At 38.4% G+C, this 12,444-nt stretch overlaps 1 protein-coding gene across 1 annotated transcript in view; it reads left to right on the top strand.

Annotated features, from left to right (window-relative positions):
* The window catches only part of LOC102059267 (netrin-4-like), a 55,973-nt gene extending 48,116 nt beyond the window's left edge, over positions 1 to 7,857 (top strand). Inside the window, exons 8-10 of the mRNA XM_005432530.3 lie at positions 602 to 670; positions 1,421 to 1,591; positions 4,487 to 7,857. Of these exons, the coding sequence (XP_005432587.1) occupies positions 602 to 670; positions 1,421 to 1,591; positions 4,487 to 4,623 (377 nt within the window). The 3' untranslated portion in view covers positions 4,624 to 7,857. The remainder of the gene's footprint in view (positions 1 to 601; positions 671 to 1,420; positions 1,592 to 4,486) is intronic.
* Positions 7,858 to 12,444: the final 4,587 nt, after the last annotated feature.

Genomic DNA, 12,444 nt, shown 5'->3' on the forward strand with positions numbered 1-12,444 from the left:
GAGAGTAAGATACTCCTCATGGCACAGCAGCTCATGAGAGAAAGTGAAGTATACTGTATCCAGCTGAAGTTAAAATGTAAGTAGGCTTACAGAATGAGGTGGAGCCTTTAATACTTAAACAGTTCTCAGTTTATGCCATGTATGAAGGTCAGCACTTACCAGCATCAACATCTTTGTAAGACCCAGAGGTAACAGTCCATACCTTGAGTCTCCTGAGAGGGCTGTTACCCTAACACCAGCAAGGATCAGCATTTCTTAGCTTATGGGATTGAACAAGGGTATTATTACTTACATGATTTACACCTGGATCTGATTCTTACAAATCTCTTTATTAGTATCAGTTTATTAACTGTACAATAGACCCCATGAGGGCTGCATTTTACTTGACAGTACTGATCAGATTTCAGAACAATTATTGTGTCATCTAACAAGAACCAGATTTGCAAATAACTGAGATCACTCTCAAACTTACTCTTAAAATCCATCCAGATTATGGGAGATACATTCATATAACTTTATAACTGAGTATCATTTGCTTTTCTTTTCCCTCTCATGTCCTGGCTCTTCTCCAACTCTTTGTGTTCGGCGGTTCACCTGCTAGAAAAGTGTGTGTGCAAAGAAAAGGTGCTTGGAAGCGTCACTGACTTCTGCCAAATGAAATATGCTTATGGTAAGTGGGTAACATGCCCTCAAGGTATGATAATTTCACAGTGTTCTTTCTATACATGTTATTAGCTGACAGCTATGAAAAATGACAGGACTGGCTAAGTCATGAAATAAGAGGTAGGGTTTCTTCTGCATTTTTTGTCTAGTGACATGCCCAACTTCTGATCAGGACTGATCAGGCAACCAGATGTTGGGCTGCAAAACAAAAATTATTTTTCTGGTTTGTTGTGCAATCATGGAATTCTAGCCATGTGACATGCCTGCAGTCTGATGGGAAGCTTCCTGACTTCCTTCCTGTAGAGCAGACAGTCCCTTCCCCCAGGACAACGTTTTTGAAAGGCCAGTGTTAAAGCTCAACACAAGTTGTCAAACCGCAAAATATAAAGCCTAGAATCAGTGTACTTAAAATCAGGCTGTTAGCTGATCTGTTTTTTCCACCCTTCCTATGCATACGTACACGTGCTTTCCTATGATTTCCAAGCATTTGACATCAGTCCATTAAGAAGTAGTTGCTAAATAACATGGTGAAAGGTCCAGTCAACCACTTCAATAGAAATATCTAGGCTTTTCTTCTTTAAATTTATTTAGAAGAACCACGACTTAAGTGGACAAGCATTGGAATACACTTTCTGTACAAATGCAGTGGTTTTGCATGTCTCTTTTCAAGGTGTTAGAATTCTACCTTTTAGCAGCATAAAACAAAGTTCATGTAGAAATTCATCATTTCTCCCTATCTTGGGATGTTTTCTGGCAGTGATAAAAGCAAGAATCCTATCGGCTCATGACAAAGGGAGCCACGCAGAAGTTGTTGTGAAAGTGAAGAAGGTCCTGAAATCAGGCAAAGTGAAAATTGCTCGGAGCAACAGAAGCATTTACCCAGAATCCTGGACCAACAGGGGATGTACATGTCCCATTCTCAATCCTGGTAAGGACAAAATGCTTACCAGCTCTCTTCCTTCCCCTGCACACAGCAGTGACAACTAGTTACGAACATTAGCCGTGGCTGCTCAACACTTCCCATCAGTCACCAAACAGGGAGTCAATTGACAGCTGCAGTAAAAAACATTTCTTTATCAGAGAACAGTGTTACCAAAAAACCCAAACCTCCTGGAAATGTTTTACTTTCAGTGACTCTGTCTGATCTTCCAGAGTATTTGTGGCTAGATGAATGTTTGTGAGAGGGGTAAAAACCAATCCCTATATTTTTATGTCCAAAGAGTTTTCTTATGTATTCTCACATCATACTTTACTTCTTTTTGGAAAACCTAGAAATTATTATGTAAATCTGGGAAAGTGGAGGGTATCTAACTTCTTCTGTGCCTTTGTAATTGTTTCAAATAATGAAAAGTCTTTCTTCTTTCTCCTACTATAAATTCTAGTGCGTTCAATGGTTTGTTTCATCAAAGCCTAAAGCTGACAACTTGCAGCATATTGGAAACCAATCATGGGTGGAGAACATAAACCCAAATTAATTTAATTTCAAAGCAAGTAAGACAGGAAAAATCTTTAATAATTAGAAAAATAATCTTTTAAGTAAAGCCCCTCTTTTTACAGCCAGTTGAGGATAGGTCTCTAGGTTTGCTCCCTAACCACATTATATGAGAATGATCCATGTTTGTTTACTTTTAATTATGGGAATCTCCCTGAACCAGTGGAGCAGGGAAGCAGGGTGGTAGAAAGCAGTAACTTTCTCCCCAGCTCTGCTGCAGGCAGAAACATCACACCATAGACTGCAAAGGTCCATACTCGTGCTGAGTAATGTTATCAGTGGCCGAGCAGATACATTCCTCAATTCAACTTTCCCTATTCCTGCCTTTCCTGCAATAAAACAGTGGAACACAGAGAGAAATATGTTTCCTTGCACAACAGCTGTTGTATCTGGGTAAATCTTGGAATCCTGCAAATTTGAGCCCAAACTCTGTTTTTTCAAGTGGAATCACAGAATCATTTAGGTTGGAAAAGACCTTCAAGCTCATCAAGTCCAACTCCAACCTAACATTGCAAAGTCTTCTACTAAACCATGTCCCCAAGTGCCTAAGTATAGTAGATACTAGGTGTCTGACAGATTTTGATTACTCACAGCTTTTCATCATATCACTGTAAATTCCAAACCTTTGGGACTACGTCCTGGGATTAAATCCCAGGAAAACAAAGCCTTTGGGTGTCGTTAGGGTGACTGGTAGTGTATGCTGAGGATCATGCTTCATTATTCAACCATACACCACAGAAAATGGTGACTTATTGTTGTAAAAGCAGCACCTGATTGAAAAATTGCCCCATTTTTTCCCTCTGAATAGATTAAAAATGTATTCACTAAGTGAAAGAAATTCCTTGTGCTTCACTTAAAATGTAACCTAACCTTAAAGTTCTCAGTTGAAATTAGCCACATACAAGAGACAGCTGTTTTAGGAAACATTGTCAAATCAAACCCTGTATGAATTTTTCCTTTATGGCAAAATAACCTGTACTGTTTCAGAAACAAATTTTGTCTTCCATTATCTGTATCAAGCGAAAGACTGTAACTGAACTTGCACTGAAGTGTAATATGGACCCCGAGTTCTCTTTTTGGGGGTAGCTGTTGAATTTGCACATAAAATTTTGGCTTAATGTAGTCCAAATGAACAAGGTGTTTTCCTTTAACTCCAGCGCACAGTTGTGCATATTTATCAGTGCTCTGTATGAAACTGTGGGAGCTCTGAATGAGACGTGAAAAAAACATATGATGAGAATACATTTGATCCCATACAGATATTTGAAGAGGTAAAATATCACAGGACATTTTTCTCCTTTATATCTCTCTAGCTTTACACTGTATCTCTTTAGAAACATACAGCTGAAGACATACAGCTCAAATGTAGATGCTAGAGGTACAGAGGTTATGCCATTGCCTCTTGATATAAATTAAAGCTATGGAAAGGTCCCAACCATTGCAGTTCTGCAGATGTCAGTGTATTACTTGGCTAAACCCTTACCCTAAGATCACAGTATGCCTTGACTCGTGATGGAAACTTTATACTTTTTTTTGCTCTTGGGGCTTCTACCTTTACCCTCCTTTCTATACAAGCATTAGCAGTTACTTCTGAGCACACAACTTTCAAGGAGGGCAGTAGTGACAGAAGGGCACAAAGACGTAAGTAGCAGCCACTAGATCCCTGCACAACTGCGTACTGAACCTCACACATAACTTGCCCTGGATGCCTGTTTCTCTAAATTCTGACCAATGAGGGCATTTTACTTACTACAGTTAATACAAAGAGTGCTTATTCATCTAAGGCAATGACATGACTTAATCTGTAGTACTTGTTTCTTGTCTCCACGACACTTTTTTGCTCACAGACCTCTTTTATGAGGCCCTGCATTTTAAGGTTATAATCTAGGAAGTTTGGCTTACTATTTTCATATATAATACCGCCTTCCACATCAGACTGAATTCTGCTAATTCATCATACCTATACAAGCCAGGAGTAATGCTGCTGAAGCACAAGGAGTTACAATGGTTTAAAAAGGTCACACAGATTAGACTCAAACCTGGCCATACGCACATGGAGGTGTTGAATTTGTAAGTGGTAAGGCCACTGGAACCAAATCAATTTGTAGTTGTAATTCCTGAGCATAATCATATGACAACGTTTAACCCGGGAGTCAGCACTGACAATATGCATGTGCAAGTATGTAGACCTGTAAGATGGCACATGCATAAACTGGATGAAGCTGGCTAAGGTGCTACATGTCAGATCCTCATGAAATAGAGAAAATCGCATTTAGTTCTGTTTTCTTCTATTTATTGACTGAAGTTTTTTTTAATCTCTTTTCAAACTAGGTACTGACTATCTTATAGCAGGCCAGGAGGACTCTAGGACCAGCAAACTCCTTGTGAACATGAACAGTCTGGTGAAACCCTGGAAAGCATATTTGGGAAAACAAGTATCAGATATTCTTCGAACTGGATGCAAATAATTTCTGCTTCAGAAGTTACAGTGCTGAACTTTGCCTTTTAGTAACATTGCAGTGAAAGGTGTAGTTAGTTCACACATTTCCATTCAACATGCTCCTAGCTGAAGTGATGAAAGCAGACTTACCATCCTTTTTCCTTTCATGTGCTTAGACAAGAAAATTTGGACACGACTACTTTTTTTCAAAAAAATGCACAGTCTTCTCATAAAAATAACTTGTGCATCACACATAGGTTACATGTCAATTCTTAATTTGAGCCTGACTCGACACACCCAGAGAATCATTTTACAAGGCAAAACTAAAGATATGGATTAGCATTTCCATACTTCAGGTCAGAGTCCGATATCAATATGTATAAGCTGCTTACATAATGCATTCATTACTTGGGTGTAGTTTTCTTATAAGTGACCAACCACTAAAGGCAGCAATTTCTTTCAGTTTTACAAGTGGCACAATACTAAACAAGCATGTCAAACAATATTTATTTAAAAGAACTCAGATTGTCATAATTGTAGTCTGATGTTAAATCAAATTAACAGGTTGCTTTGTAGAAGGCAGTATTATCCCATTGCTGAACAGAGACAAACTAATGTGGATTCTCTTGGGACAAGGTCCTTTATAAACGTACATTGCTATCATCAATGCTTAGCACCGAGGTCTGCTGCAGAAGCCACCTTGGCTCGAACTTGATTCCAAATCCAGCCCTTGCTCTCTATGGTCATTTTGCTCTTTGCCGTAGTACTTTAGTCTGTAAGACCCCAAAGGTTTCACAGTGATTACCACTTAAAAAGGCTTAATGCTAGGAGAGTGCCAAAACGTGGGGAACTGGCAGCTGCTCTGATGTTGAGATTGTAACACTGCAAAAGCTATAAGGCAGAAGCAGGAGGAGGTAAATGGATTGGCTGGACTGTGTATTAAATGAGGTAGCTATAGATCCTGAGACAGCAACCTGGCTATTTGTACTGTGCTCAAGACCACTGGCATTTGATTGCACTTAGTGCTTTCACTCTGCTTTATGTCTCTTGGTTACACTTCAGGTTAAGATTCTGAAGCTCAGCTTCCTCCCATTGGGTCTGAGGATATTTTTTCCCTCCACAGAAGTATAGGAGTGCTAACATCTGCACTCTAGGTAAAAATAGTTCTGCTCTGCAAAAGCATTTTTTCTAAATCAGTTTTATCCTACCCTATAGTAATTAAGAGGTAGCTACTTAAACCATTCCCTAATACAGTATTTTGAAGGAAATTTTAGTTGAAGACCTGCATCACCTGTTTAAGGACTCACAATCAAATGAAGCTTGTTGGAGCACATTCCCTCTTTTAAGAAAAGCAGAAATTATAATGAATCAGTCTATTCTTTCAGAGGATTAAAGAGAAAAAGCATGCTTACATGCTACTTTTGCGTATTTCTATTCCGTGTCTGTAATTTTTTAATGCGCTCAGGAAAGAGGAAATATCATTTAGCACTGTTCGACTGGCGCATGGAGTAGCTAGAAAGACTTAATACTAATGCAGCAAGATGGAAGTCCCAATCTACACCTTAGCCTTAGGCCATCAGTTTTTTCTCTTTATCACTGGGAACCTGAAAAAACCAGCTTCTTTCATTCTGTTTGTTGCTTTTTTCCTTATAACTTCATATTGGTTGCAGAGCAGAAAATCCTCAGCTCATCTGGAAATAGATGACAGGCAGATATTTACAAAATAAAACCCCCACTTTTTTCCCCAACAGTGCATAAACAGTGTTTCTTCCTCCCCTCCCCCCTTTTCAGAAAGTCTCCCCTCTTCCATTGCCATTGCTTTGCCTCTTTCACTTCATTATTTATTTGTTACCACCTAAAGTGGTATCCAACAATGTGGCATCTCCGACAAGCCACTTAATTAATGCAATAAAACACTTTTTAACCAAGGAATTTGGCTTAATTTGAGATGTCAGCTTACAGGAATTAACAGCGTAGCAACTGCTTTCTTTACTGTCTCCAGAAATAGTCTCACAACAAAAAGATTGATTAGTTCTTTTTCAAATATCAATAAACATGAAGATGTGTGCATGAGTTTACAGTGTTCTCAAAGGGCCTCTCAGAATAAATGAAAATCAAATGTAGGTTTAGAACCAAGCTAAGCAACATGCTTTTCAACAGAGGCCATTTTACCTGCAGGGGATCTTACTGAATGATTATTATACTCCATTTTGGTTCATAGTCAGTACCATATTAAAGCAAACTCCCATGTTCTACTTTTTGTGCCAGATTGGTGATTTTGTGGGGGAGGATAACATCTGCATATTTCCTTCCTGTGGATGAAATTTATTTTTTAACATGGTCATCTACAAGCATCTTTAGCTACTACTAGTAGAAATACTATCTGGAATAAGAATATTGATACCCTAGTGTGTTCTCCTGGGGACTACCACAATACAGTGATTAATGACTACCAAATGCAAAGGTATCTGAAATGTGTGATATATTGATGACTTCAGAAAAAAAGTGTAAAGCAAGTGGAGTGCAGGAATCCAAAAATATTCAGCTAATTTCATCTCTCCTCCTAATTTCCCATTGTTTTTCAATCTCGTAATTTACTTGCTGATACCTCTATAGCTAAGTCTACTTCATTCTCTCCATAAGTTAGAAACATTGCACATTTTGTTCCAACTACTAGCTTGTATTTAATGGTTTTGGTCTACAGAGTATCAGGTATTCTATAAGCATGGAATTTAATTGGAAAGTGAAAAATGAAAGCACAATAGGGCAAGTCAACACAGAAAGTTGATGGTCTCACTATTTCTGCTGACCAGGTACCTCTGAGTTCAAAGAGAAGAAAAATAAAAGAATAAAGTTCCAACTCACACAAAGCTACCATGTGCAATCTCTTTGTTCTACAGCGCTACGCTGCAGGTAGCCTGTCTGAAAACAAGTATCTAAATAGAAATGAACTGCATAGATCAAGTTTGAACAGCTATGGATTAAAGAAGAGATAAGAAAGTTGAGACTGATCACCATGAGATTTTGGAAAGAAACAAAGTCATTTTCTTGTGTACTGGTACCTGAAATGAAGATGAGCATGAAGCAGTGCAAGATGACAACAGTCGTCCTAGTAGAAGCTGTTACATATTCCTCAACACAAGCAAACAAGTCCATACATAATAAATTAAAAGAACTACCATAGAAGGTATGGTACTCCTGTACCAAAAAAGGAATTGTTTTGTAGGCCTGTGTACAATATCACATACCTTATGATCCTCTCTGTGATTGAGTATTCTTTGTATTACTGTGCCACCTAAGACACAAGCATGGAAAAAGGGATGTATTTGCCCAATACAGAAGTGGCTGGACAGCTTCTTCTAGCATGTCTAAAATGGGACCTGTCTTTAAAACGGCCACATGAACAATCCTACAGCATCCAAACAGACAAGACATCTCACAAGCAGTAGCAACTACATACCAAAAAGTAGCAATGATGTACCACTTTGAAATGCTGAATAAGGATGAAATAAAAGCCTTTACTCACAAGAAAGCAAGTCTGGAAGGCTATGGAAAATTTATAATAGAGCAGGTAATACTTTGAAGCAGAAGCACAGGTAACCTTTCACAGCAGCACACTCTGGATTGCTGAAGGTCAAAGCAGCTCTCAACAGCTGTGCAGCATGTGTACCCCTGAATACGCGATCATTCTGGCAACCTGGACCCTTAATGCATCAAAGCAGTTGGATAAATGGCCTTTGTGAGTGCTGAGCCCAAACTCCACTGTAACAACATATTGCTACTAATGCTTATCCAGCTTCTACTCTCAGCAAGCAGCTAAGAAGGAAAAACGTACCTGTGCACAGCCTTTGTGCTCTGCTCTTCTGAGAGTGGCTCACTGCTATAAAGAATAAGTTTTCTCTGTAGCATTTACCATGTCTCATATTTTTTCCATGCTTCTTGATGTAAGCTTAATTTGATCTAATTCACATGATGTGCTTCCTCAAGTCCCCCAAACCTGGAAAAGTTAGTGTGCTATCTGTTACGTGTTGTAGCACTTTTTTTTTGTACTTAACTTCAATTAAAAATACTCAAGACACTTATATTGATGTGAGGTTTGGGATCTATTTTTAAAATTTTAAACCATGCAATCCTCAAACCACATGCATGTTAGTTCTTCTGAAGTTAATAAGCCACAAACATTCCACCCATCAGGTTCTTGCTTTGATAGTGTTAGCACTGAGTCAGGCAAATGGAGAAAAGCATTTAGCTAATAAGGCAACCATGATACATGTTATTTTTCTAGCAAGCAGCTTACCAAAGCACATTTGGTATGAGAACTTGTACAGGTTAAAAACACAAACCAGGTACAGTTAATTTATGTAAGTGGCATGTTAATTCAGTAACTGATCAAAACCCAATCCTTCGAAAATCTTACATGTAGGTATTTGCATGTGCTTAATTCCCATAAGACATACATACATGAAGTTTTACTGGTCTGAGATCTAAAAGAACAAAAAACTAAAACCAAAAAAGCACAATACTTCACAGGTTCTAAACCCGCTCCTTTACACAGAGTTGATTTGTGGGATGCAAGGCATGAAAATAGAAACACATGACAGGTAGGCAGAAGATGCTCTACTTATAAATGCTCAGAACTTAGGCAGATAGAAGCCTGCTCTTGTCGGGCTCCGTATTTAAAATCAAGTCAGTGTGTTACAAAGACTTACCCTTGCAACTCTACATTACAGTTGCACTTACTCTTCAGGGTACTGTACAATTTCTTACCTTACCTGTAAACTTCTGTTGGGAAAACTGTACCTCTAAGACCCAGTCCTCATTCTTCACATATTAATGACAATAAATTTTGCCATCATTCTTTCTTCTTGTGGCTTAGTGATGAGAAACACTTAGTGATATACCACTTTCATATGCACAGGTCTGAGTCTTAAAACAGAATTTTGATACAGGAGGCTGTCCCTGTTTTTGTAGTTTAACTTCAGCTGGCATCTAAGCACCACACAGCAGCTCATTCACTGCCCCCCACCCCTCTCAGCAGGATGCGGAAAAGAATTGGGAAAAAGGTAAAACTCGAGGGTTGAGATAAGAATGATTTAATAATTGAAACAGAATAATAATAGCAGCAACACCACCACTACCACCTACACAACTGTAATGAAAAGGGGAGAGAAAAGAGAAAGTCCATAAAAGAAGGTTTGAAGGGAAAAACCAAAGCCATCCAAGTGATGCACAATACAATTGCCCACCACCTGCTGAACAATGCCCAGCCAGTCCCTGAGCAGGGATCAGCAGGCCCGGCCAGTTCCCCCCACTTGATATACTCAGTATAATTTTCTATGGTATGGAATATCCCTTTGGCTAGTTCAGGTCAGCTGTCCTGGCTGTGTCCCCTCCCAATTGCTTGTGCCTCTCCAGCTCTCTCGCTAGCAGGCCCTAAGAAACTGAAAAGTCCCTGACTTAGTATAAACATTACTTAACAACAACTGAAAAGAACCGTGTGGTATCAACATTATTCTCATACTAAATCCAAAACACAGCATTGCATCAGCTAAGAAGAAAATTAACTCTATCCCAGTTGAAACCAGGACACCTATATATTGCTACTAGGTAGGAGCTTTATGTCAGGGGTAGTGCTTTCATGACAAGTAACATAGACCAACGTACAGTACAAGTTTTGCTAGCCCAGATTCTCAGGCCCTTGTAAAAAACAAAAAACCCAAAAAACCCCCAAAACCTAACATCTTACTGTTTCATGCCCTGAGAACCTCATGCTCTAGTTATGAATTCACCGCCAAATTACCTAGTTTGACATTTTAAATAACTTCACACTGATCCATGAACCATATTAGGTACTATCTTGCATTAGCAGGAAAGAATTATAACATACTTTTAACTGGTGTTAAAAGTCTGCTGCACTTCACTCTTCCTCTACTGGGTGGGTCTTCTCTCCAGTATTCAGTATCACTAACAATACAAACAGGGGTTAAAAGCAGTTGAGAAACAACTGCAGTCAGGCTGGTGCTGTGGAACGAAATGAAGTTATGTCCAATGAATAGGGCTGATTAAGAATAAATAACAAACTGCTGGTAGCTTCTCTACATTGTCCCACACTAACACCACTAGAATTTTAATGAGAAGTAAAACAAGAGTCTAAGCAGCGTATAATATCCTTTTTTCTTCCCTAGGAATAAGAAATAGGTTCTACCTATTTAGGTAACAACTTTGCTCAAAGAGATTAACTGACATGTGATCAGATAAGTGCCTTAGATGAACAGGAGACATTGCTGTAAGGTTTAACAAGGACATTCTCAATAAGAACTGCATAGGATATAGATCTTGTTTCCAACACAGCCCTGCCAGATCCCCAGATCTAAGGATCCCTAGAATGAACTGCAAGATAAACATCTCCCTCTAGACACTGCTAAGTACATTCCTGTCGCAGGGAAGGAGAGGGGGGAGCAGGGGGGAAAAGGGCGTTTTTGCACTTGAAGCAAGGTCATATCTCTAAGAAATTTACTAAACAAAGTTTAAGTTAGGTCTTTGAAATGGAGGTAGACTGTACTACAGAGAAAAGCAGAAAAAGTCAATGAGTAATTTTTAAACACATTCTGCCATTTTATCTAATTTTAACCACTTTTCAGTAGTTAACAAAATATATTCTAAAATACAGTTAAAACTGTCTCCTATAAGAGACAAGTTTTACAGACAATCTCTATCTGCATCAGATGTGACACATGCTCCACTGATCCAAATTTAAGTTGACCGCAGGAACAACCCCATCCTAAAAAGAAAGTTATCACAAGTTGTATATGAATTTGTGGCCTGCATCGTGCAGGGTTCCAGCCAGCTGTTAACAGCCCTACCCAGCCTTCAAAACTACAGCCTGTTTCACCGCTGTGTTAACTCCAGAATGACAAGGGTGTGCAACAACTGAATAATAATGATTAAAATGGAAAACTGAAATATTACATCGTAAGATTGTACACGGCAGTATTTCAGAAGCAGTGATAAAAGCCTGTAGGATGAATACAATTAAAACCTACCTCTTTTTATTCTAAAAACTAAATGGATAAAATCCAACTGGGATTATACCTGCACTTAACTGTTCAGGCCAAGTAATTTGTATTAAAACCATATTCTATTTGTATTAAAACTACATCTAGAAGTGCTTCATGCCTTGTTAACAGTTCCTTTTGCTAAACTCTAATCAACATTTAATTACACTCCACACAAGTTTTTATAGGACAGAGATCAACCAAAAGGCATATAATTAAATCAAGAGCAATAATTTCATTACAAGCTTTCCTTCTCCTCACCAATGACTACTTTTGACTTAAAGCACCTGATACACCATGCATAAAAATTACTACAAAATGACGCCACTCAAGCAATTTCTTAAAAACATTTGAATCTACTACTCACCCCAAGAATCAGTAGCTCACTGATGGCAGCCAGAGAACCAAGACATTATTTATGCAGATGGTAAGAAACACATTTGAACAACACAGCAATATGCAGCTCTAAGTTTTGTAATCCAGACAATAAAAATGCAACTTTTACTATCTGCTTATTTCACAAGCATTGCCAGGGATCATTTTATCATCTTTATTCCATACTAAAATAACCACTGATTTATTTTAGATTTAAAATGTGTGCATGCAACTGTAAGAGGAAAATCATGTAAACAAAGCAATGCCGGGAAACATAATAGAAACAAGGAGTTACATTATCTATTGAAACAGAACAAGGTCTTAAAATAAAAAGACTAGTCAGGATGAGTTTGGTACAATGCTCTGGGTGATGCTCTGATTGTGTTGAAAAAGGAATGTACTCTAAATAATTAGAAAAG

This window comes from Falco cherrug, chromosome 4 (genome assembly GCF_023634085.1).
Source record: "Falco cherrug isolate bFalChe1 chromosome 4, bFalChe1.pri, whole genome shotgun sequence".
In the NCBI taxonomy this organism is placed as follows: domain Eukaryota; kingdom Metazoa; phylum Chordata; class Aves; order Falconiformes; family Falconidae; genus Falco; species Falco cherrug.